Here is a 26,198-nt window from a genome sequence, read left to right on the forward strand (position 1 = left end):
ACATTTACTTACTTGAGGCGTGAAACTAGTTGTCTACAATGATATGAAAGCCTTTATAACTTGATTTCGGTCAACAAGATCAGGTTTTGTGAAGTGGATTTTTTGGATGGAAAGTGAGCTCGATTTTCTCTTTCGTGTTTCAATTTTGTTTTTTTCTTTGTTAATAAAAAAAGATATACTTCACTTTTCAAGAATTGATTTGAAAGAATTTTGAGAATTGTCAGAAAAATTTCCAATTTGTGTATGTTTGTACATGACCATTAATGGCACGAATCGAGTATGACGTGACATGATAAAGTATGATGGATATAGCATCATGCATCAGGTATCGAGTGACGAGCAATTGAAGACCGAGTACCTTAGTCGTGGCAGGTGCACAAGGTGCATCTTAGGGGCAAAGCAGTAAAATCACATATGAATGATGCAAGCAAAAGGCCACTTTTCATCTCTTTTTTCAACAGGTTACCATTTTTCATTTGGGCCTCCTAATCCAATTGAGGCCGTCCATACAAAAAAATCCTTTTCTCAAATGATTCCGATCGAGATTGCAGATCGGGATCTATAGGAGAAGTTACAACTTAAATTTGGAATCAAAGTGAAACGACAAAATTAGCTCGAAGGTTAAAACTGAAATGCTCCCTTATTTTTTAAGCGAATAGTTTCAATTTACCCCTACAACTAAAATCCTCGAGCGTTTTCCCTAAAATTTGAAGTCTCCAAGTTCCGTTGCTTTCATTCACTTCATTAGTACTTGTTGAGGTATTTCGAAAAGCTATGATTATTAATTTGATGACACAACAATTTCCTAATCAGTTTAAGCTATATGCCTCTGATGAAGAATAATACTTACCTCTCACCCTATCACTATTAAAAAAAAAAAGACTGGCTTAGTAGGAAGCTTCGCATGGACCACCATTAAAAAAATGGAAGTGTATACATGTATATTTTCTATTGCATTGATCTCTCTTAGTTGCAAAAACAAAATCATAATTTATAGTGGTAGGATGAGAGGTAAGTATTATTCTTCATCAGAGGCATATAGCTTAAACTTTGATCTTCAATCTTTCACAAGCCACAAGTGACTCTCACAATCACAACACAGTTGAATTAATTATTCTATACACACCCTCCTCACTCTTTATCTTTTCTTAATCTCTATAGCGTTGGGTTCCTGCCGCTGCCATAATCCACATCTACTATAGAATCCCTCTCCTTTCAAAGCCAATTTGTAAAAGGATTGACCAACTCAGAGCCGGAAAAGGTAGACCAAGACGTAAAGGATGGGATAATTTGACTATTTCACTTCCAAACCAAAGCTGAGACTTTCGTCATAAGAAAATTAGAAAGATCAAACATCAATGTGCTTTGAACAAGATAAGATGATGAGACTCATCCAAATCACCCTCTTCCCTACCTATTCCATACAAAATGCCAAAACATGATAGTTTACTTGTCCTATAAAATCATAATTTAAATCACAATGTCATTATCATGTCATGTATTAAACTATCATCGGAGTTGGTGTCTATTTTAATGGAAAAAAGGATAGTTAAAACTTTTTTTTATTAAATAATGAAACTTGAGTAAAGATGAAGGTTGTATCTGAATCAATACATCAACAATCTAATAAAATGGGACGTAGTTTTTATGCTCAAAAGGAATTATCCGCCACCATATAATTTCATATTTCACAGCAGGCCTCTAGCTCGCAATACATAAACAAGTTCCTAATCGTGGACTTGTAAGTCGGAGGTCAGTTTGCGTTAAATATTGGGCAACTAGTTGCTACCTTCTTTGACCAAGTTTCATCCTCGGAATTTCAACTATTTCGTCTACGCGAAAGCCAGATAGTACAACATTAGGTAAGCCTCTAACTCGGAATTTAGATCCAAAATTTCAAAATTTCAAGTGTGACAAATTAACTGAAATAATATAATATAGTACTATTCCAAGAGACTATCTATACTGGCCACGGGGGGAAATATTCCCCATACATCTATCAGGGCTTAAATGTGTCGATTCCTCTTGATCTTGCACTTACCCCGGCGCTTCGCCTTGCCAACCTTGAATTTTCTTTTGGATTTCTTGCCAATTCCACCTACAGGCTTCAGCGTGTTGCTTCGACTGCAATCATCCATCTCCACATCTGCAAATGACAAACAAAGAAATGAACCCCTGGATCAGTTTTATTATCAAATAAATCAAACAAAAGATAGAAAGGTCCAATGGGAATAAATACATCTGCACCACCAGAAGGCAGAAATAAGAACTGAACGTGTACACAATGAAGTCAGGTGATATTAAAATTCCACTTTTGCATGAAACTCATGCAAACAAACTTCGTTATATTCCCTTTTACCAGAAAGATGTCCATTTAGTAGTTCAAATTAATAGTTTCAACAAGTACAAAGGGTCAATCATAAATCATTTGTCAGTTTTCAGTAGGAGCCATTATTGGAATCGAAAGACCTTGTGCAGATTTCTTCTCAAAAAACCCCCGTCAATGAGTAAATGAAGGACACAATATTAGGACTGACAGCATCTACCTCTTCCAAAATTTTAAAATTGAAACCTAAACTCTCACACACAAGCACATAGGAAAGAACAATAGAACGATAGCATTGTGTCTTAGAATGGCACGTCATTTTTGTTTAAAAAGAAATAGATGGATCATAGTGAGAAAGAGAAAAGGCTAAAACAACTCCAACTTCTCGAGAGGAAATATTTTTATAGTTCATTCAGGACCTCTTGTTACACTTTAATATGCAATAGGAAAACATACGGTAACTTTCCCTTAAAAATTTTTAATTAACAAACTTGGATATTTCTTATAGGGAAAGTTTTAAAACATAAAAACAATTTTCCAATTATTTGTCACATAACTTAAACTCGCAGTCAAAAAACTGGAGGGGGGAATACTAATAACGAGAAAGAAGTAACTAGGCACTTGAATTAACTGAACAAATACTATGGCTCATACAAGATTAAAAAAAAAAAAAAACTGAATTCATCTGCCCCTATAGCATAAAATATGAGTTGAGTAACAAACAGGAAAAAACCAAGTTCAGACTGTCAAACGAAATTTCACAAAACATTTTGATCTTCATCAAAAAGGGAAAAGAACAATTGTATAGTGAAGTTGGGCAACAATCCTTCCATATTACGCCACTATGTTCTCTATTTGATCAAATTGAAGGAAATACAAGTTTAACATCTGAATCCTAATAATTATATGTATATTCAATCTGCTATTTCGGTCGCTTGCTTTCTGTTTAGTCCAGTCCAGTGATTCTGTTAACCTCATGGCTTAATGATTAGCTCAAATCTTCTGAGAGGCTCCCTGTGTCCTAAATATTCTTATTCGCGCACAATTAATACCATGAGGAACTACAACTTATCGCATTCAAGTTTTAAGGTTAGGCATGTAGACTAGTCCATGAAGTGGATCGAAGCAAAAGCCACAACATATCAGGCCAAAAACGTAGATTGCACGAACTTAATTCAGGGGTAGGCTCTCTACGCCTCTCTCCCTCTCACCCCTCTTTTAGCTATACAAAGAATTAAGAACAGACGAATGACAAAAAAATGTGCATTTAGGTAACAGAAATAATTTCTGTTACGAGATTCGAAGTCGATTAAGTGAACTAAGCAAAACGGGGCAAGAATGAAGTTTTTTTTTTCTTTTTTTTCATATAATGAGATGAAACCACAAAAATGAAATCCAAATAACCAAAAGAAGGAACATAGCGGAGCAAAAAGAAACATCTGCAAGTAATAGAAGGAACAAAGGGGGTACCCATAGCAGTGTCGGCGTCGGTAGAAGTAGAGGCTTGTGCGACGTCCATAGTAGAGACATTGGAGGTGAAAGGAGAGGAACGCACGGGAAGCTTAGGGGCAGCAAGGGCAGCCTCTTGAGCAGCGAGCTTCGCAGCGTCTTTCTTGTCGTAAAAAGGGTCAACCATCTCTCTCCTAATGGCCCTCAGCCTCTTCTCTCTTTTGGATCTCATGGATTTCGCCATTTTTCTTCTCTCCGATGAACTTCCTCGCGCTGAGTCTCGAGTTGCTTTGATTGCGTCGCCGACCAAGTTTAGGGTTCTGGGCGAATTAGGGTTTTCTTAAGAACCTTCACCCTCTTAGTGCCGAAAATGCCCCTCACTCCCGGACTTCACGTGTATTTGGGAAATTGCCAAATGTAGTTATTTTCTTTTCTCATTTTTTTCTTTTGACAAATATAATTGAATAAAAGATATTCGGGAAAAATATTCCAAACCAAGGGATTATTATTATTTTTTTCTCATTACTTGAGATTTTTTTTTTGTCTTTAAATATTCAATTGTCAAATTTAGTTTTTTAAATTCTGGTCACAGTTTACCAATCCATAATCAAATTCGATATAATTACAATGAGATTTCATTCATGGATTAATCATGATGGATCTCAATCGTAAATAAATTGGATTGCTTTTTATCATCTTTACCATTTTATAGATGTAATTTGATTACTATTGAACCTGTTTACTTTACATTATTTTTATACCGTTACATTTTTCCTTGGTTTTTCATAAAAGTAGTGTGATGCATGCTGTTAAAATTTTTCTGGCATGAATTTATATATTAAATTTTAAATTGCGATTTAACTGTTATTTAACATAAAATTTTGATTCAATTTTTACTAGTTGAATTAGTAAATACTTTATATGGAATGAAGTAATTTCAAAATAGTGTGAGAAACTATGTATTTCTTATTTCAAGTTAGTTTATCATGGATATGAAATATTTTTAGGGGGACTTTTTAAATATAAAAAAATATTTAAAAATATTAAGTACTTTTAAAACTTTTTGTTATAAAGTGTGAATATTTTTAGAATTTTTCTATTTATAAGAATTTTCCTACTTTTTTTAATGTGATTGAAAATTTGTGATATCTTTTCTAAGGAGAATAGTCTTTTTGAATGAATACTTATAAATGAATTTAAAATTTAAATGGTTGGTATGAAATTTAGAATTATAAAAAAAGAAAAATATATAAAAATATGTGGATGAATAAAATTAAAATATGATGTTGATAAAATTTGTGAAATAAAATCGACAAAAAGTAACATAATAATATATCTTAATTATTATTTAATGGAGTAATTCTTTTCTAGTTTTTCAAAGGCAGTGCTACTTTAGGAAGGGAAAAAGCAAAGAAACGCCAATTCTTTATACAAATTTTTAAATGTTTCTTGTTTAAAGGAAAAAAAATTATTGATTATGTAACGTCCCAAAGTTGTTTAAAAAAAAAAAAAGGAGGAAAATATTGGTTATTTTTAAGAAGAGGAAAGTAGGGTTTTTAATAGGCCTTGGATACGTGCAAATAGGACAAAAAAAAAAGTTTTTTTTTTCTCTTTTCCTTCTTCTTCTTCCTCCAGCCGCCCCCTGCTACTGTCGTCCGTTCGGCCTTGCTCCTCCGTGCCAGCCCTTCGTCGGTCGTCTCTCCGTGCGTCGACAGGGTGCATAGCCAAAGCCGCTCGCCTCCTCTTCCGATCCGCCCGCCGCTTGACCCGACGTAGCCGTCCGTCCCAGCCGCGCGAGCCCCTCCTTTCGCGCCGCCTGCTTCCGTTCCACGCGAGTCCCAGCTGCACCGAGCTTCTCTTCCGTGCCGCAGGCTTCTGTTCCGCGCCGAGCTTCTCGTCCGCGCGAGTCCTAGCTGCGTCGAGCTTCTCTTCCACGTTATTGTTCGTCCGCCGCACGTCGATAGTCGAAGCCCAACGCGCGTCAGAGCTCACCTCGTTCGTTTGCACACCAGAACAGTGTCGGTTGTTACCGATTCGCGGTTGGTTTCGCCTGATCCTACTGTTCGGGTAAGTTCCGGTCCCCTTTTGGCAGCTCACTGTATGTTGGGGTTCTTGGACCTAATTTGTTGTTGGTTTCAGGAAGGTGTGTCTGAAGGGAGTTCTCGAGTAGAGTAAGGTCTTGTTTTGGGACAGTGAGGTAGCTGGTTGCCCTAGGATGTTGTTAGGCCTGTTGAGAAATATTTTTTTTTCATATGTGAAACTGTGATGAAATCTTTTATGCTGAATTTGACGTGTTAAATTTGAAGTATTCTTGCTGTGATGAATTTGGATGTAAGGATTAAAGGATATTGTGATAAGATTGATGTGTTAAGTACTGATGTATGAGTTATGGGTACTGATGTATGAGTTATGGGTACTGATGTATGAGTTATGAGTAGACTGTGAAAGTATGGGGAACGGTGTGAAAGTTTGATGTTGAATCATAGCCTTGATTGCATGCTTATGTTTGAGATGTTTGTAAGCTTATGTCCATATGAGATTTTAGTGACCGTTAGTGTACCATTGGGCCATGCACATCGCATGTGTGAGCCTTCGGGCCACACCCTATGCTTATGTATGGTGTCCTTTGTGGGATCGCCACTTATAATTACTTATGAAAGCGTGCCTTCGGGTTCGCCCCTTATGCCTATGCCTATGCCTTTGTGCATTTTTGGTCCAATAGATAAACTAATAGGTCATTGAGTAAACTAATAGGTCATTGAGTGGGCCCAGTAGTGGGCCACTTATGAGTATATTTTTATACTCACCCTTTTCTCGAGTAATGACAGTGCATGATAAGAGAGATTCGTGACCTAGCCATTAATACGATTCACTGCTTCCGCATATAATATTATGTTTTGAAATCTGGGTTAGGAGTTAGGCGTCTTTCACTATTATGCAAAATATATCAATTTTATTATTTGACTATTTAGTTTCAAACATTTGTTTTGGTAGAAATTATGGGTACCCCGACTGGTATTTTATTTTATTTTGCTTTAGTTTATTTATTATTATTTAATTATGTTTTCCCATCCTTGCTCATTTGAGCATTATTAAATAAAATTTTTGGCTCTTTAATTTGATGATTTAAAAGAAATTGTACGATTGAGCCTATGCCTATGCATGCATGAAGTAGCATCCTAGAATGTTGTAGGAAACTAGGATCGATACAGATTATTTATTTATTTCTATAAAAATTTATATTTTATCCTCTAATTTCTCATTCACAAAATCGTAAAGAAACAAGAGGAATAATTAAAATATGAGAAAACATACTTTGTATTGGGGGATAATCATAAATTTATTTTATTTTATTAATTAAATAAAATGGAAAAAGAGTATAGTAACAAGGTATATTTAAATATTAGTTAAAACCATAAATTTATTCCGTCGGTAACAAATAAAAGAAAATTTACATTATAAAATGAGATCTTGAAAAATAAAGAAATTAGAGGATTAAATTAGTATTAATAATCTCTCGGTAAATATTTTCTAACTTCTCTATATATCTCAACTTTCCCCTAGTTATCTTGTCCATATATCTATTTTTAGAGTTTTCTCTATTTTATTTTGTATATGGAATATCTCTGATAGAGAATAATTGAAAAAAATATTAGTTTTTAAAGTACATGTCCATTCTTATTTTTTAAAAAAATAGAGTTTGTTTAATATGTTGATAAGACATTTTTACAACACATGCAAAAAATTCCTCGATTGTATTTGATTGAAAAAACCAATAATAAATTTTTAAGACGAATCATAAATTTCAAGGAAATATTTACAAAAATAAAATAAAGTAAAATAAATCTCAAGTGAACACTGAATAGTAGTTTATTTTTTTTGAAATGTAGATTATTGAAATCTTTAGATGTCCGAAATTATAAATGTCTGATATTTTTATATTACTATGTTTGTTTTATAGAATTTTTTTTTTCAGATATAAGGGAGTATTTTGATAACTGTGTTTGTTTTGAATTTTTACTCAGAAATGTCTTAAATTTATATAATGTTCCAATAATGTCCCTGCGACTATTTATTAATTTATAAGTAATTTAATATAATTTGAACTTATATAAATATTTGTTTTTATCTATTTGAATTTCTTTTTTAAAGTAATACAATTTTATAATTTTAATATTATTTTTATATGTTATTTTTCTCTCAACAAAATATTATATTATAATTTAAGTATTTGTTAGTAAAACAAATATTAATTTAAATTTGAATTCGAATATTTGCTTAAAAGTTAAGAACTAATGATATGACAAAAAAAAGTGATATATATGGTTGACAGTATTTATTTCAATTGTATAATACATATGAAGAGTGATGTGTGTGTGACAGTATATATAAAAGATAAAGGAAGGACAAAAAAGCAAATTGGAGTCTCCTCAACTTGAGAATATGGAAAACCCATATTTCAGGAGGGTATCCAAAACTTTTGAGATGCCCTCGGGTAAGGGCATCCTAAAATGCCAGAATCCCAAAATGCCCGGACATTTTAAATATCACAAAATAATGTGATAATCTAGATGCCACTACATAGAAATCTAAGACTGGCCCCTAAAAGGGAAAAGATTACAAAAGTATTCTATTTTATTTAATTTAAGAAAATGAGAAAATGGTTTATTGACATACCCTTATATTTGTCTGTAAACCCATAAATTATGTCAACAACCAATAGAAAGGAAATTTTATATGAATAAGTATGAATATACAATAAGATTTTGAAAAAGAAAACACTAGAATATTAAATTAATTTAATATATATTTATATCATATTTTCTAACTTATCACTCCATAATCTCCATCTTCCCCTAATTATCTTGTTCATTCTTTCAAGGTCCCGTCACTTCGGTGAATCACTTGAGTCCCGATACATTTTTGATGCCAATGATTACACTTTCTTAAAAGGATGGCTGCCTACAAGCCAACTCCTGGTTGTCGATCTCTCGCCTTAATTTCTTAATTTTTTCTTCATCTTGATTCTCACTTTGTCATTGTGATTGGAAGAGATAATTAATATATATATAATATATATATATATATATATATATATATATAATATTTTCATTATGCCAAAAATAAGAAATAGGGGAGAGAGAACTTACAACAAATACAGATAAAGTATATGAAGGATTTCCAAGAACTCACGGAAAATCAACTTACATAAGAAAATAATATTCCCTCTTTCAAGAGTGTGTTGCATTCCCATATCTTACCGTGCAATTCCTCGAATCTCTCCATCCTCACCTCTTTACTTATCAAAGTAGCAAGAAGGGAGAACAAATATAATAAACCATCTCAATCTCAACATCTATATTTTGGGTACCATCCATAATTGAAGCCTCCTTACCATAGAGTTACAAATAGAATAAATTTGAGAAGCAACCATCATAAACATATGTGGTGTTGCACAAAAAATATCAAAATGAAAATAAATACAAAAATTGGTGATTACCTTGATTATTAGAAGAGATATGACCTCTTTGTAGATTTGCACAAAAGTGTGTTTGTTGAAAATAATTTTGTAACATCCCGAAATTTTTAGGAAATTTTCATTAAAATATTTTGAATTATTTGGGCATTATTTTGTTAAAATTGAGGCTAAAAAGTTGAATTTGGGAGGTAAGATAATTAATTTAAATGATATTTGTAAAAAATTGAAAATTTGAATCTAAGTTAAGGAAAGTTGGATAAATTAATCTGGAGATTAGGAATTTTTTAAGGAATTTAAATTGATTGGAAGAAAAGAGGGAAAAGGAAATGTATGTGTGTGTGTATGAAAGAAATATGTGTGTGTGCGCGCGCGCATGTGTGCATGTAAAAGAAATATGTGTGTGTGTGAGAGAGAGAGACTAAAAATAAAATAAAAGAAGAAAAGGGTCTTCTACTTCGTGAAGTACCAACCCTAAATCCACGAACACGACCACAAACGTTAGCAAACACCTCTATTGCCATTCTATTGTCCAGTCGTCGCGGGGTGTGCCTCAGCCATCAGTCGTCGGCATCTTTGCGCAGCCCACGTCACTGTTTGAAACAGAAGCCCAGTGCCATCGGTCTCTCGTTCCAGTCTCAGTTGTCCAGATCTACGTGTGTGTCCACACATTTTCACGTCCGTTGGGCTTTTTGTTTCTGTTGCTTGTCGTTGGCCAACTCCGTCTAAATCTCATCCATGCGTCAACCAACGTTGTAGGTCTCATGCTCAATTCCTTTGGTCCACCGCCGAAATTGGTTCTTGTGTCTCACTGTAACACCCCAAAATTTTATTGTAATGTAATTTTGGTAATTTATATTAATTGAGGGTGTTTTTGAAATTTTGCAAATTTAAAATGTAGTTGCTGAAATTTAATTGTTGCAAAGAGAATGTTTCAATTTAATTGTTTATCGAATGCCTATTGTGGAAATTGGACTTTCTATGTCGCATAATTCAATTTGGAAATTAATGGCAGGAATTAATTCAATTTGGAAAAGAAAGAAATTTAATAGAATATCAAATGGAATAGGCAAAGAAGTAAAAAAAAAAAAAAATTATTTATTTAATTTTATTTTTATATTTTTCTTTATTTTTCTCCTCTTCCCCTAACCCATTCTCCCCTTCTCTTCTAGCCGCTGAGACCCCACCCCCAAATCTTAATCTTTCTTCATCTCAACCGCTGTAGGCCATATCCATCGCCGACCACCCCCCTCGCGTCGATGTCATCTGCCGCACGTCCAGCCCAGCCACACGCATCAGATCTGTTTGGTGTCGTAAGTTCTAGCCGCTGCGTGCTGAGCCGTTCGTTTAGGTCGCTGTTCGAGCCAGTCTTCAGCCTGATGTCGATGGTCTAGCCTCAGCCCTTCGCATGTCGTCTCACCCTCGTCTTCCTCTTCCTTGCCGTCAGTCCCGCCACATCGTCTAACCTGTTCTACCGTAGATCTCTTTGTCGCCGATTTTGGGTTGTCATCTGGCCACCATTCAACCCACCTACACTTCTCAGAAATCTTTATTTTGGAGTAAGATCATAGTTTAAATGGTGACATTTTGGCTTTTGGTTGAATGGCCACTTAACTTTTGGATTAAATCTTACTTGCCCACGATATTTTGATTGCAGATTTCAGTTGATGTAGAACTAGTTTGCTGTTTAGCGGGTCAATTTTTGGTGTTTTCGACACAGTTTGGGTAAGCATTTGGGCATTTAGAATTTTAGGGTTTTCATCAAAGGTTGTTATAAATTAGGTATTGTTTTTGTGTTAAGAACGTTATTTCAGGTTGTCGTTGGTGTTTGATTGCTTAAGTTAATTTTGGAACTTCGATTTGAGGTAAGTAATATTACTACTGGAACCGTCCTAGGACCAGACAATGATAATTATGATTTATTGAGGATTATTGGTTAGCATGATGTTTATGTATGTCTTCATTGACCAAGGTTTGAAAAGACTAGAGCCAGGTATTGATAATTATGGTTTATTGAGGATTATTAGTTAGTATGATGTTTATGTATGCCTTCATTGATTGAAGTTTGAAAAGACTAAATGCACATAAATATGTTTGATTGCTAGCATGATTAAAGTATATTTTATTTTATGAGATTATGCTTGATTTGAGGTTGATGAGTTTTACGTACATGTATGTTTTAGAACCATGTTATGATACTTGTGATGTTGAGATCGCGATGGTGTCCTCACTGATTAGTTAGATACCCACTGGAGGTTGTGTGTCCTTCGGGATTTACTAGAGGTGGTGTTGGGATTGGTGTCCTAATTTTTCCAGTGGTCTCGTAGTTTGTAAACTTTATGTATACACATTGTTATTAATAAAATAAGTGTTATTTTATATGCATTTACTCAAATCCAATAAACTAAGATCCATGGTTATTTCATGTAACTTAAGCATGTATGTGAGACATACAAGTGGATCATGCCTTAAATAATAACCTAAATGGTCTATAGTATAAGGATAAAGGGGATACCTTATCTTGATGACACCACGGATATGACCCGCTTTGTAGATGTTACAAGTGTGCTACAAATGGTCTGATCCTGACCATTCATGTGAAGACATGTGAGCGGGGGTATCCTATACAAAGGCTTTGTATAAGACCAGATCACGAGATGATTAGTCTCTTTATATAACGTCGTTGATAATTGAGACTTACATCTCACTAGGATGACCATAGGTGACATGACCTCAATCCTGAACAAGTTGGAAACTCCTACTCATGAGGGCGATCCTTTGATTAGTATGGGGGAGAGTGGTCAGATTGTTAACTCAACAAGCCTACCTTTTTGGGGATTCGTCTGATTGGAGACCTGGGAACTCAGCTACACAAAACGGAATTCACTCCTTCCCTGAAGCAGGGGTAAGTAGATAAATTGCTCCCTTAAGGACTGATTCCGGGTCTTGAACATAGTGGCCACACCCTCTCTTTGGAAAAGAGGACTCAGTCATTGTAGGACTATGACTTATTGTTCATTAGAGGAATCAATGGTACTTAAATACGAGTCCAAAGGCAGGGTAAGAAAGGGTTTAGCTAATGGAGATATTATCTCTTCCGGGAACCAGTAACGTATAAACCATGTCAAACCAGGACCGATCAATATCCGAACGAAACGGATTCGAACTTCTCCTAGAATAGTTTCCGGTGCGAAATGAAATTCATAGGATATAGTTGAGTAATTCAAAGGATATATATATAAAGATTTGATAGGTTTCGATTCATTTTCATAATAAACAAAAACAAATAGGATTGATTATGTATAAAAATTGCATCACTACATCGAAGGTTTTTTTGTAAATATATTGAATTGATAGCTTGGTACCCAAACTGTATCAATGATTATGATCCTCATTGTGTACATAATTCATGTTAGGATCTACCAAAGAAATTGTTGGGGTATAGGGCATATAACAATAAAAAGATTTTCCATTTCATTTCGATAAAAAAAAAAAAAAAAGAAAAAGCAGACAGGAACCGTTTTCTAAGCAAGCTGGTTTTGAGTTATTGTTTCAGCACCCTAATTCTCTTGTTGGAATCTCCTCCCTGGTAAACTGAGCTCACTAGCTACAAATTTATGCCCAGCTCTTAGTTTGAAAGGATTTATTCTATTACGAAATCGACAATTAAAGAATACAAAAATAACGTAGAGATAGAGAAGATCGACACACAGATATACGTGATTCACTAACAGTGTGTTAGCTACATCCACGGGCAGAGGGAGAACAATATTATTAGAGAGAATGTTTTCAGAAATTACATCAAAATGGCACCTCTTGGGTTAGAGAGTTAATATAGCGAGACCCCCGTACTTGGTTGTTCGAAGTGCCAACAAACAGATTCAAGGCATTTCAACAAATCTCCACCTTGACTTGAATTCTCTCCCAGATAACAGATGTACCAAATGCAACATAAATCAATATCGCCAGACGTACCCAGACTTCTCCCTCATGCCTCAAAGTGTCCCACAAAAGGGATCACTAACAATTCAAAACATTCAACAAGTCCAAACAATGTTGGAACTTGCCTTGTGGAATTGGTTTGGTGAACATATCAGCAGGGTTATCAGCAATACCAATTTTCATCACTTTAACTCTCTGCTCACCTCTTAAGAAGTGATATCTTACATCTATGTGCTTAGTTCTCTCATGATGAACTTGATCCTTGGCTAGGCATATTGCACTCAAACTATCACAATATACAATAGCTTGGTCATGATGCAAACCAAGATCACCAACTAACCCCCTCAACCATATTTCCTCTTTAGCAGCTTCTGTCAAGGCCATGTACTTTATTTCAGTAGTAGACAAAGTAACTGTAGGCTGTAAGGTTGCCTTCCAACTAACAACAGAACCACCCAGAGTGAACACATAGCCAGTCATAGACCTCCTACTGTCGACATCTTCAGCATAGCCAGAATCAGAATAACCGATCACCAAACACTCTGTACAATTCCCATAAATCAGACCAACATCAGATGTATCTCTAAGGTAACAAAAAATCCTTTTAACGGATTGGCAATGCTCCTTCCCAGGTTGACCCATGAACCTACTGACAACATTAACAGCATGGGCTAGATCAGGCCTAGTACAGACCATAGTATACATCAAACTTTCCACTGCACTAGCACAAGGAACTCGAGACATGTACTCCTTCTCAGCTTCAGACTGTGGTGAAAACACATATGACAAATGAGCATTTACAGCACTAGAAGTATCTATAGGCTTAACTGATGACATACCAAATCTGGACAATATTTTTTGAATATATCATTTCTGTGACAAGAAGAGCTTATTTTTATCTTTGTCCCTATAAATCTTTATACCCAGAATTTTCTAAGCAACACCCAAATCCTTCATATTAAACTCAACACTAAGAAGATTCTTCAATTTTAGAATATCAGACTTGGACTTTGCAACTATGAGTATACCATCTACAAATAAAAATAGATAAATCATCGAACCATCATCAACTTTGTTGTGATATACACAACAATCATACAGACTCCTGTTATAGCCAAGTCCAATCATATAGCTGTCAAATTGTTTGTACCACTACCTTGGAGACTGCTTTAACCCATACAAAGATTTCTTCAACTTGTAAACATAATCTTCTTTACCTGGACATTGGAACCCATCTGGTTGGGTCATATAAATCTCTTCCTCCAACTCTCCATGTAAGAAATTTGTCTTCACATCTAGTTGTTCAAGTTCCAAATTCTGATGTACTACTATAGCTAGTAACACCCTGATAGAAGTATGTCTGACTACTGGTGAGAAGATCTCATTATAATCAACTCCTTCCCTTTGTGTGAACCCTCTAGCAACAACTCGAGCTTTATATTTAATGCCCTCTGAAGGTGATATTCCCTCCTTTTTCTTGAAGACCCATTTACAAGTGACAATTTTTCTCTCCTTAGGTCGTTTAATTAATTCCCAAGTCTGATTTTTGTCAAGAGATTCCATCTCATCCCCCATAGCAGCAAGCTATTTAGCAGACTCACCACATGACACAACTTCTCTATAGGTGGATGGCTCATGAGGATCCACCTCTTCAGCAACCTGCAACGCAAAAGTTACCATATCTTCAAAACCATACCTCACAGGAGGTCCAACACCAACTCTTCTAGTTCTATCACGAGCTATACTCGATTGATCTACTCGTGATCTAGAATTCTTAGGCAAAGCAACTTCTGACGTTCTAGGCACATTAATTTCTGGTTGCACATCAGCTTCTGTAGTAACGTGTTGATCTTCTCCACCTTAATGTTGTAATTCATTCACAACTGAAGTGAATTTCATCTCCACCTGTTTATCAACACTACTACTTTCTCCCACATCAGTAGACGTCACAAAAGGCTTTGTAGTTGAGTTAAGCATGAAAATTTCATCCAATATCACAGTCTACTAAGTATGACTCTATTCTCAGAAGGTGACCAGACTCTATATCCCTTAACTCCATCCCCAAAACCCACAAATATACCCTTTTTAGCTCTCGGTTCTAATTTACCCTCATTAACATGATAGTAGACAGTATGACCAAAAACTTTTAATAAAGAATAATCTGCAGGCTTACCATACCACACCTCGTAAGGTGTTTTACAATTAATAGCTATGTGAGGTCCACGATTGATCAAATAACATGATGTATTTAGTACTTCTGCCCAAAACCTTCTAACCAACCCTGCATTAGAGAGCATGCATCTTGCTCTCTCCAACAACGTTTGATTCATACGTTTTGCAACCCCATTTTATTGTGGAGTATTCCTAACAGTGTGATAGCGAACAATCCCTTCAGCTTTACAGAACTCATTAAATTTGGATCCACAGAATTCTAGACCATTATCAGTTCGTAGCCTTTTGATCTTCTTCCCAGTTTGATTTTCAATCAATATCTTCCACTGCTTGAAATTCTTGAAGGCTTCACTTTTATGTTTCATCATAAAAACCCAAGTCATTCTTGAGTAATCATCAATTATAGACAAAAAAATACATACTACCTCCAATAGATTCAACTTTGGAAGGTCCCCAACAGTCTGAATGAATATAATCAGGTGTCCCTTTTGTACGATGAACACCTCTTAGAAACTTGCTGCGATGGAGCTTCCCAAATACACAATGTTCACAAAATTCAAAATCCTGCACCTTGTGCCCACAAAGAAGATCTCTTTTTTAAGGATTTTCATCGTTTTTTCACTTATATGACCAAGTCTCATATGCCATAACATAGTCATATCATCCTTGTGAACGACCGACGATGCAACAACAATACAACCTGTTATCGTGGAACCTAATAGAAAATACAGTGTTCCACGCTTTATGCCTTTCAGAACTACCTCAGAACCCTTATAGACATACATTGTTCCACTTTTACCTTCAAAACTGTAACCCTTGCTATCGAGTACACTAAAGGATATCAAACTCTTCTTCATTAGTGGAACATGCCTAACCTCTTTTAAAGTGTAGAAGGCACCATTATGTGTTCGTATCTTGGCTGAGCCGATTCCAACTATCTTCCACACAACACCATTAGCCATGCTAACATTCCCTCAATCTATTTGCTGATAAGTTGAGAACCACTCTCTATTTGGGCACATATGATAAGATGCCCCAGAATCAAGAACCCACACATCATCAGAATGTGAATGTTCATTCACAACTAAAGCTAGATCTCCTTTAGAATCGATCTCGACTTCTTCAGAATCTAACTCAAGTTGATCGCAACAGAGGTGGATGCTTCCCTTTTATCACTCTTTTCCTTCTTTTCCTGATTCCTTTTTATCTTAGGACATTCGGTTTTCCAATGCTCCTTTTCTTTATAGTAGTTACAAATATCATCTGACCTAGAACCCTTTGACTTCGAAGACTTTTTATTCTGGTTCGACTTCTACTTACCAGAATTCTTATGTCCCTTGCTTCCTGTAGCAGCTAACCCAGATGCCTGACTTTTTGTAATTAAACTTTCTACATTTTGACGATCCTCTCTCATAAGCAACGTGGACTTTGTATCTTCTAAGGTCATAGTTTCTTTTCCTCCAATATACGAGTCAACGAAGTTCTCATATGACGGGGGCAAAGATGTCAATAAAATTAGGGCAGCATCCTCATCGTCAACCTTAACCTCTACGTTACACATATCTAATAAAATTTTATTTAATTGATCAAGATGGTCTCGTAGAGACGTACCTTCCTGCATACGTAGATGATACAAACGTTTCTTCAGAAACAACTTCTTGGTTAAAGATTTCGTCATGTAAAGACTTTCCAACTTCAACCAAAGACCAGCGACAGTTTCTTCATCTGTGACCTCGATGATAACGTCATCAACCAAACATAGCATGATCGTCGAATAAGCCTTCTCCTCAAGAGTCTGCCACTGTTCGTCATCCATGGCAGCCTTTTTTGACTTACCTGTCAGTGGTGTCCACAGCCCTTGCTGCTTTAGCAGGGATCACATTTTGATCTGCCATAAACCAAAACTGTTCCTCCCGGTAAATTTGTCGATCTTTACATTCACGCCAGACATCTTTAATTGTCAAACAAATGCAGAATTTCGAAAAAACCCTAACAAGGCTCTAATACCAGTTTGTTACGAAATCGACAATTAAAAAAAAATACAAAAATAACGTAGAGATAGAGAAGATCGACACATAGATATACGTGGTTCACTAACAGTGTGTTAGCTACATCCACGGGCAGAGGGAGAACAATATTATTAGAGAGAATGTTTTCAGAAATTACATCAAAATGGTGCCTCTAGGGTTAGAGAGTTTATATAGCGAGACCCCCGTACTTGGTTGTTCGAAGCGCCAACACACAGATTTAAGACATTTCAACATATTCAATATGATAAGGTAACACCTGAAAATCTGTCAAGAATGAAAAAAGACTTGTTAGACTATATGAAGCAGGATATCCTGCTACTTGGAGGTGTAATGCAAAAAGCACAAGAGATATATTGGAAGGAAGCTGTACACTATTGACATAGAATGCAAGATAACCTTTTCTTCCCTTGTTCTAAGCATCTATCGTATGAAATACTACGATGTATCTAATTGGCCAATCCACATCCCAACCCAAAATGAAGACAACTTTATCAGGCGTGCATACTATGGTGGTCGTACAGATACATACATTCCTTATGGAGAGAACCTTTACTACTACGATGTGAACTCTCTCTATCCCTTTGTAATGAAGGAATTTCCAATACCTGGTGGTGTTCCTGTTTGGCATGGTAATCTGGAAGGCATGGAATTAGATAGCATCTTTGGGTTTATTGAGGCATATATGGTATGTCCGAAGACTCTGAAGAGGTCCTTTCTTTGCTATTGAGACAAGAATGAAACACTCATCTTTCCAACCGGGGAATTTGTTGGAGTCTACTATAGCGAGGAGTTAAAGTATGCAAGAGATCTAGGCTACACTGTTCTCCCAATCTTAGGCTACCTCTTTGAGAAAGAGGAAAGCCCATTCAAGAACTTTGTTAGTTCACTTTTTGAAAGCAGGTCAGAGGCATTCGAACTGGTCATATTTCTCTTTCGAGAAATCGAAGAGGCTATACAAGGATTTTTGTCGGGCCTGCTTATATGATGGAACTTACCTAATCCTTTGATATCTCACTCAGCTAAGTAATTATATGACACCGGTATGAATTTTGTTCTCTCCGGTTCAACTAGGACCAGAGGAAAAAGGGTAAATTGGCCCAACTGTACTTACGAGCGATTTGTGAAGGGTCATCACACTGTTAATTGATCATATGGACACAAAAATATATTTGTAGTACAAAGAGTGCAACTGTCAGTCTTTAATGGAGTGACCAATAGTTAACGGATGATGGATCTTGTGATTAAAAAGTTTAGTCAGTTATTCACGTATCGTTGAGCTTCAAGCTACAGGTCCATGAGGTCCACTTGGTAGCTTAATGAGTTCAAGTTGAGAATCAAATTTTGGGTTGATTTGAAGTATTCAAATTAACAAGAGGAAATTCAATCATATGTGATATAATTGATATGATGTATTAGATACATTAATTGGAGGAATTAATACAAATATGATTTATATTAATACCATAAAATAGAAAAAGGAATATGATTTATATGTTTCATATGATGAAATACTAAAACTATAGGTTATAAATATAATATGATAAGTTGGTTATCATATTTATTTATAATATATTAATTATATGATAATTAATTTCTTTTCTCTAATAACCGAATTGAGTGGAAGGTCATTGAAAGTTATGGTAATCGTGAGATAAAAAAAAGGAAAATTGTTTTCCAAAATTAGCAGTCGATTCTTTCGGAAAAATCACACACAAAAGGCTATCAAGTAAAAAGTGTTTTTATTAAGCGATAGTGTTGAGAGTCTAAACGATCGAGCTAAGAGTTGACTATACGATAGTTACTCGTTTGATTGTTGCTAAACGACGAGTAGTAAAGTCTATACGATAGGCTTCATCTTCTAAACGATCGAGTTAATTGTCTATACGATAGACAGTCTTCATCTCCCATTTACCCGATCGTTTACCTCCTGTTTTCCTCAATCCAAGATCATATAGAGCCCATAACTCCTAGATACCAAGATAACACTTGTGGTGGTGTTCTAATTTCGTTCGTGGATTGAGTTGGACTCGATTGGGTTCGAGGTGCATCCAGTTGTTCGTGTTGTTGGTTGTTCTGTTTGTTGCGTTCGAGTGGATCGTTGGATGCATGGGACATTGAACGAGGGATACTTGATGAAGAGTTCTTCAAAGGTATGCATACTCTATCCCTTTTATCTTCTTATAGCATGCTGTAATTTTGATTTATGCATAATCTATTCGTTTCCATTTTGATTGTATTTGTTTGTGTTCGTTCCGAATGGGATTTGGAATGATCCACTTCCACTGCTCATAGAGATCTCTGTTTAGATTTCTTCAGACGGTACTTTCCTTCGTGATTCACCAGAGGTTGTGTGTCCTTCGGGATTCACTAGAGGTGGTGGTTTCCTTTGGATCCACCAGAGGTCGTGTTTCCTTTAGGATTCACTAGCGGTGGTGCTTTCCTTCGGAATTCATCAGAGGTTGTGTTTCCTCTGGGATTCACTAGAGGTGGTGTCTCCTTCAGGGTTCATTAGAGGTTGTGCATCCTACAGGACTTACTAGAGGTAGTGGGTATACTTAACTATAGTAGGATGAAATGCAATAATTCATGTATGTATGTGCCCTATGAGGACTAGAGAAGTTTATATGCTCCACCAGAAGTAGGCATCTAGAGGACATAGATGCCTAGCCTGACCCCAGTGGCGGGGTTACTTACTAAGTATTTTATACTCACCCTTTCTCATGTTTATGTTTCAGGTAAGGGCAAGGACGCACTGACAAATGACAAGAGGAATCATTGAACGAGCCACTAGGGACCAGTTTTAATCTTCCACTCATGTTTTAAGATTTCCTTTATGTTTTTATTCACTTTTAGTTTTGGTATTTGGAATTTACTGTTGAGATTTGTTTTCAGAATTATTTATTTTCGTTTATGACTTTTGGGTACCCTATCATTTGAATTTAATGAACATCTTCTAATCTACCTTATTTATTTAGCATTTATTTCACTATAAAAAGGATGGCGTTTTAACTTCAATGCATGCATGCGTTTAGTAATGATCTAGCTTGAGTCCTAGGGGGTCGGGTCATTACAGTTGGTATCAGAGCCCATGTTTTGGGTTTTGAAGACTGACTTACTATGTAAGACTAGATAGTCCTTGTGGCTCGTAACGGATTCCTCATCATTGCCAGGTATGTCCTACTAATGAAAATTTTCAGTACATATATGAGATTAGTGATGTAATATTTCAGTAGCATGTCTTTTTGAGAAAGACCCAAAGATAGAGAGCTTATTTGTGAGTTCATGATAGGACATGGTACCTAAGCTCATAGCAAGAAAGACTGTTAAAGGAGGGGTTCATGACCCCCAAGTGCAACATCCATAAGTTCAGGATCATTCCCCTTTAGGGGTGCAGAAAAAGGGAGTCGATGGTAACCAGACCGTCCCTAAAGCTCCGAATCGACCTATAACTCAAGTTGATCTCTATAGAGGCTATGAGAGCAGAAAGATTCGTCCAAGATTTAAAGGATAGGATACGAGGTTTTGTGTACGTCTTTAAACTGACCACTAATACAAAGACACTTTGCTTGGCAGTTGAGATGGACTTCTAGTTAGAAGGCAAGCACTTAAAGTCGTTTAGGGCAGGACTTTAAGTGCTCGCCCTCTAACTAGAAGTTGAGTATCTTTGCCAGTGTAGTTGATACCAGAGAAGATAATTCGCCTTGACTTCCGAGCCAGTGGTAAGGGACTATGCAGATATTTTTCTAGAGGATCTTTCGGGTTTACCACTGTATCTGAGATAGACTTTTTATAAAATTGGAGCCAGGTACAACTCCTATATCGAAGGCTCCTTATAGAATGGCTCTAGTAGAGTTTTAGGATCTCAAGATCCAGTTGCAAGAGCTATTCAACAAGGGTTTCATAAATCCAAGTGTGTCACTTTGGGGCACTCTAGTATTTTTTGTGAAAAAGAAAGATGGTTTGTTACGCCTTTGCATTGACTATAGAAAGTTGAATAAGGTCACCATCAAGAACAGATATCCTCTTCCGAGGATTGATGACTTGTTTGATCAATTACAGGGAGGTACAATTTCCTCCAAGATTGACCTTCGAACAGGTTACCACTAGCTGAGGATTAAGGATAGTGACATTCAATTTGCTTTTTAGTCTATATATAGACACTATGAGTTCGTTGTGATGTCGTTAGGCTTGACTAATGCTCATGCAGTATTTATGGACTTGATGAATAGAGTGTTCAAGGAGTTTTTTGACATCTTTTTTATAGTTTTTATTAATGATATCTTGGTTTATTCCAAGATGGAGGCAGAACAAGAGGAACATTTACGAAAGGTTTTGGAGATTCCGAGGTTGAATAAGTTGAAAGACTGTAAGGTCCATAGCGGAAGCAGGGATCGTTACCAATTTTCAAATTTCACATAATTAAAATACATAAAATTTTAATATGCATTCTATAGAATTTTGCAGCATACTTATAGAGATTGAACAGAGAAGATGAGTTAGGGTTTGGATCATACTTACCCTTAAAGCCAATAATTCTTCATGATCTCTTCTCCACGAGTGTTCATGAACAGAAAACGAAAATGGTCACCACCACAAGATTTTCCTTTGTATTCTTCGTAGGGGTTGAGAATTAGCAAAAATGTATGGGCTTTGCTATGATTTTGGTAGAGAGGGAGAGGAAGGATTTGAGAGAATTTTTTCCTAGATTGTTTCATGGAAGAGATAATATACAATACAGACACTCTATGTCTTTTTGGGAGAAAAATCACAATAACCTCCCACTTCCATCAGAAGAGAGAAACCAGGGGAGGGAGTTATAACTCCCTCCTTAATTAAATTCAAAAAATTAATAAAATATTTAACATATATATATATATATACACACACACACATAATTACGACCTTATCATATAGTATATATCAAACTATATGTTAATATTGGATATATTGTTGGGGTTAGTACCCTAAATCTCGTAGGGTCCTATAGTTTTTAATTGTAATGTACAAACATCTTATTTATTTAATAAATATATGATGTCTAATTGTTGGATTTTATGTCCTAAAACTCGTGGTTTGTAAAGAATAAACTTATTCTGTTCTCAATAAAGATGTTAATGAGGTTTTATTCAATAAAGTTGTTATTGAATATATGCATTGCTCATTTCGTTTTAGAAAGAACCTAAATCCAATAAACTAAAGATCCATAGCTATTATATGAATACTTGAACTTTATGTGGAGACATAAGAGTGGATCAAGTTCAGTAAATAGCCAAAATGGTCTATAGTATACAAATAAGGCTGAGTACCTTATTCTGGTAACATTATCGGATGCGACTCACTATGTAGTTGTTACAATTTGTAGTAAAGTGCTACAAACGAAGTGATCATGATTCATTCATGTATTGACATGAGGAGCGGGGGCGTCCTATGCAATGAGTTTGCATAAGATCGAACTAAGAAATAAGTCACTCTTACTTTATAATGAGAGGCAGCTGATTCTTCGAACATTTTCTATTGGATTCTAATGGGAACGTTGTTTACTATTTAAGGCTGACTGTTTTAAAGCGATGACCTAGGTAACTTGACTTTAATTCTGAGCTAATTATGAACTCATGTTTATTAAGAATTATCCTTAGATTTACATGGGTGAGGGTTGGCTCAACAGCGCCAGCTCAATAAGCTTCCCATTTCAGTGAGGTCAAATTCTCATCAAACTTAAAGTTGGCATTTTTGAGTGTCAAGTTCTCATCAAACTCAAAGTTGCATATTTTGCATGAAATGGTCTTTAAAAGGAAGAGTTTAATGAATTTTAAGCTTCTTGGCTAAAGTGGATTTTTATGAGATTATTTGATAATTTCATAATTATTTTTTCTTAAAGACTTAACCTTTTCCTCTCCAAATTAGTCACTCACTAGATCCCACCATCCCGTTCTAAGGCCGGAGAATAGTCGAGAAGACTCTCGTGATGGTCTACGAATTATTTGTGAGAAGATTTGAGCTAATTTGGAGAAGACTCGAGTCTACAAAAGTTGAATCTCTTCTTTCCCCTTTACTTGTTTTTAATTGCATTCTTATTCTACAAAATTAACCTAATTATAGTACTTTAGATCCAATTTTCCTTCCGCTGTGCATGTGTTCCATCAATTGGTATCAAAGCATGCTTAAAGTACTCAATTTTGGTTAATTTTTGCATATGGTGGGTTTTGATTCATGTGATGAATGTTTGTGTGCTAAAGTGGATAATTTCGGTTTTGGCATCCAAATTCTCTCTTGGGTGTATTAATTATTGTAATTGCTGGATGTTCTATGAGCTTTAACGTGTCGTGAAGGGTTTGTAAATTTTTTTGAGTCATTAGAGTTGTTTTTAGGCTGTAATTGCTCGGTTTCAGAAAGAAGACAACTCCAAATTTGGTGAAGAAATTCTCACAGACCTGAATTCAGCTGCTAGACCCGGTTNTTTTAGGCTGTAATTGCTCGGTTTCAGAAAGAAGACAACTCCAAATTTGGTGAAGAAATTCTCACAGACCTGAATTCAGCTGCTAGACCCGGTTCGACAATCTAGGCGCAAAGTCCCGCATGGCCCATGATTGCGTCAGCACTCCAACCCAAGCCGTCCCATGACCCGCGACTCAGCCCAGTTTGACCCACTTCAGCGCCTGCTCTGTCTGACCCGGGCGTTCGGTTTGGTGGCTCAGTCGGTCCAGATGGTCTAGACCGGTCTGGTTCAATTGGTTTGACCGGTTTTGGGCGATTTTTGCTGGATTTTGGGTTTTTGAAGCCGCTTCAAGCATTCTTCAAGTGATTTGAGCTGGTTTGAAGTGTTCAGAGGCGATTCGAGGCTGTTTTCTATTTTTGTTGTAATAATTTTAGTTTTTAGCTAGCTTAGGATGCCAAAACCGGTCCATTTTAGTGTATTTATTTAATTGTGCATTGTGAATATATGAATTAAATAATTTATCTATTGTGTGCATATTGTATGCCATGCAAATTTAAAATCTCATCATAGGTAAGCTTGTAGCATGCATTGCAAATATTTTATAAGTGTTATAATGTATAGTATGAATGTGTAGGACTCCATTTTTTTTATATACGTTGTTATATTAATGCATGAAATGAATGTTTATATAATTATTTTGTAAAGCATATTAGATGCTTGTTATAGGTTTATTTTCTTTTTATAAGTGTTATAAAAGGAGATAGACTTTAAAATCTATAACAAAGATAAAAGCATGCTCACGTAGGTTAACCACTTGTTTTAATAGTTAAAATAGGTCGTTGTCTTATAAAACTTGGGTCATAAACTCAATCAATATATAATCCTGTCTAAGGATGAGGGTAATTAAGTTGACAGTCTATGGAACACCTTCTACCTTGGGATTATGGGTGAATAATTGAGCGTTGTTAACCGGTTTTATGAGCACACGTGAGTGGTGTGAGGTGTTAAAATTGGTTTATCATCTAGACGTCATAGGTTAAATCCAATTATAAATGTTATACTTGGATAAACCACATGGACTTAGGTTGTTTAATTAGCCAGAACTTTCCTAGGTAAATATTTACCCAAAAATAAATACAACATTTCAGTAGGAAGTTAATAACATAAACGATATATTGTTCTTAGCACTCACGTCCCTACGAGTTCACACCGTGAGATCCATGCAACGTTTCGTGTCACCCTGGGAGTGACCTCCACTCGAAAAATGTTTGCATGAGTCAATAGCAAGGTGTATAGGGGAAGTAGTTTATAGTAAGTGGGTGAAGGATGTGTGTCAACGTGTCCTGTGGTCTCTTCCAGTAGTTTGGACCATGAGATTCCTATGTTGTACCTGCTTGTCGTCTTTAAGGCGGCATTAGCTAGTCGCTAACCACGGCTGTCCCCTCGAAGGGTTTTAACATAGGATTCAGAACAACTCAAACTCCAGAAATGGATAGGATTTCTTAGGTCATTTCCCAACTTTGACTTTCCAATTCAGTAGCATCGTTGGGGCCGCTAGTCTCTGAGATCTAAAACCTGAGGGGTTACACATACATAATTACTAAGTGTTAGTAAGTTCTTGACCGAAAATGGTAGCAAAATGATTATCGAAATATGAGTTATTCTGGAGATAGTATTTAGTTAAGAATGTCTTGCTTTAATGAAGGAATACTTGACTACCCCTCGGTAGCACTTATTCTGAGTCACTATAGTATCGTTGCAAATAAAATAATGACATTTGGGTAGATTATTACTTTGCTAAAATATGATTGGGTTTAAAAAGTAATTTATTTATAGAATTTGTTTATATTTTCAGCATGTCTGACTCTTTAGTACAATTACTTGCTTTCGAGAAGCTTAATGGGGACAATTATGCTACATGAAAATCAAACTTGAACACAATATTGGTAATCGATGATCTTAGGTTTGTTGAGCGGCGAGCTTGTCGGATGATTTATTCTCAAGTTTGCTTACCACAGTTGTAAGTTGTGTGATTTGTGTGCCCAAGTTTGAGAAGCCTTGCCTAGCCTCTTGTTGAAAGGATTTGATGTCTTGTCGAAGTTGTTTTGTTTTTTGTTGAAGTTGGATATTGTCCTTTTGCAAATTGTGGAGTTCCTATTGAAATTTTAAGGAGTGGTCAGCAAGGGATTTCACTACATCCTCTAGAGGCATACCTGAGGAGCTTGAAGAAGATTGGTTTCAGTTCTTGTATTACCCTTGAGATCCCCATTTGAAATTAAGATGGTCTCGCCACCATTGGTAAGTTTTCCCATGGGGGTCGTACTTCCTCTGAAATCCTCCAATGACATTGACTTGGGCTTGTGGACT

The 26,198-nt window shown here is 35.9% G+C and overlaps 2 protein-coding genes and 3 long non-coding RNA genes across 5 annotated transcripts; 3 read left to right on the forward strand and 2 right to left on the reverse strand.

Moving 5' to 3' along the window:
- Nucleotides 1-1,624: 1,624 nt before the first annotated feature.
- LOC120069761 lies at nt 1,625-4,165 on the reverse strand. The gene is made up of 2 exons (XM_039021556.1): nt 3,797-4,165; nt 1,625-2,146 (listed from the first exon to the last, which is right to left on the reverse strand). Exons 1-2 carry the CDS (start codon nt 4,017-4,019, stop codon nt 2,007-2,009), a joined length of 363 nt encoding a protein of 120 aa, XP_038877484.1. The 5' UTR covers nt 4,020-4,165; the 3' UTR covers nt 1,625-2,006.
- Nucleotides 4,166-5,117: 952 nt separating this feature from the next.
- On the forward strand, nt 5,118-6,083 carry LOC120069774. Its single transcript, XR_005479691.1, has 2 exons — nt 5,118-5,842; nt 5,915-6,083. It is a non-coding gene; the product is annotated as an uncharacterized LOC120069774 (long non-coding RNA).
- Nucleotides 6,084-10,503: 4,420 nt separating this feature from the next.
- On the forward strand, nt 10,504-11,636 carry LOC120069784. Its single transcript, XR_005479693.1, has 2 exons — nt 10,504-10,810; nt 10,909-11,636. It is a non-coding gene; the product is annotated as an uncharacterized LOC120069784 (long non-coding RNA).
- Nucleotides 11,637-13,239: 1,603 nt separating this feature from the next.
- LOC120069768 (secreted RxLR effector protein 161-like) lies at nt 13,240-14,030 on the reverse strand. Its single transcript, XM_039021567.1, has 2 exons — nt 13,517-14,030; nt 13,240-13,271 (listed from the first exon to the last, which is right to left on the reverse strand). The coding sequence occupies exons 1-2, from the start codon at nt 14,028-14,030 to the stop codon at nt 13,240-13,242; spliced, it is 546 nt and encodes a 181-aa protein (XP_038877495.1).
- Nucleotides 14,031-18,955: 4,925 nt separating this feature from the next.
- LOC120069785 lies at nt 18,956-20,354 on the forward strand. The gene is made up of 2 exons (XR_005479694.1): nt 18,956-19,937; nt 20,131-20,354. It is a non-coding gene; the product is annotated as an uncharacterized LOC120069785 (long non-coding RNA).
- Nucleotides 20,355-26,198: the final 5,844 nt, after the last annotated feature.

Source organism: Benincasa hispida, unplaced genomic scaffold (genome assembly GCF_009727055.1).
Source record: "Benincasa hispida cultivar B227 unplaced genomic scaffold, ASM972705v1 Contig587, whole genome shotgun sequence".
NCBI classification, from domain to species: domain Eukaryota; kingdom Viridiplantae; phylum Streptophyta; class Magnoliopsida; order Cucurbitales; family Cucurbitaceae; genus Benincasa; species Benincasa hispida.

Bases quoted from the DNA above. Each gene is read 5' to 3' on its own strand.
- LOC120069761 (XM_039021556.1), bottom strand. From the start codon at position 4,019: ATGGCGAAATCCATGAGATCCAAAAGAGAGAAGAGGCTGAGGGCCATT. The intron at 2,147-3,796 runs GTACCCCCTTTG...TGTCATTTGCAG, and splicing joins CGACGCCGACACTGCTATGG to ATGTGGAGATGGATGATTGC.
- LOC120069768 (XM_039021567.1), bottom strand. From the start codon at position 14,030: ATGTCATCAGTTAAGCCTATAGATACTTCTAGTGCTGTAAATGCTCAT. The intron at 13,272-13,516 runs GTTTGCATCATG...TTGAATTGTTAG, and splicing joins GGGGTTAGTTGGTGATCTTG to TGATCCCTTTTGTGGGACAC.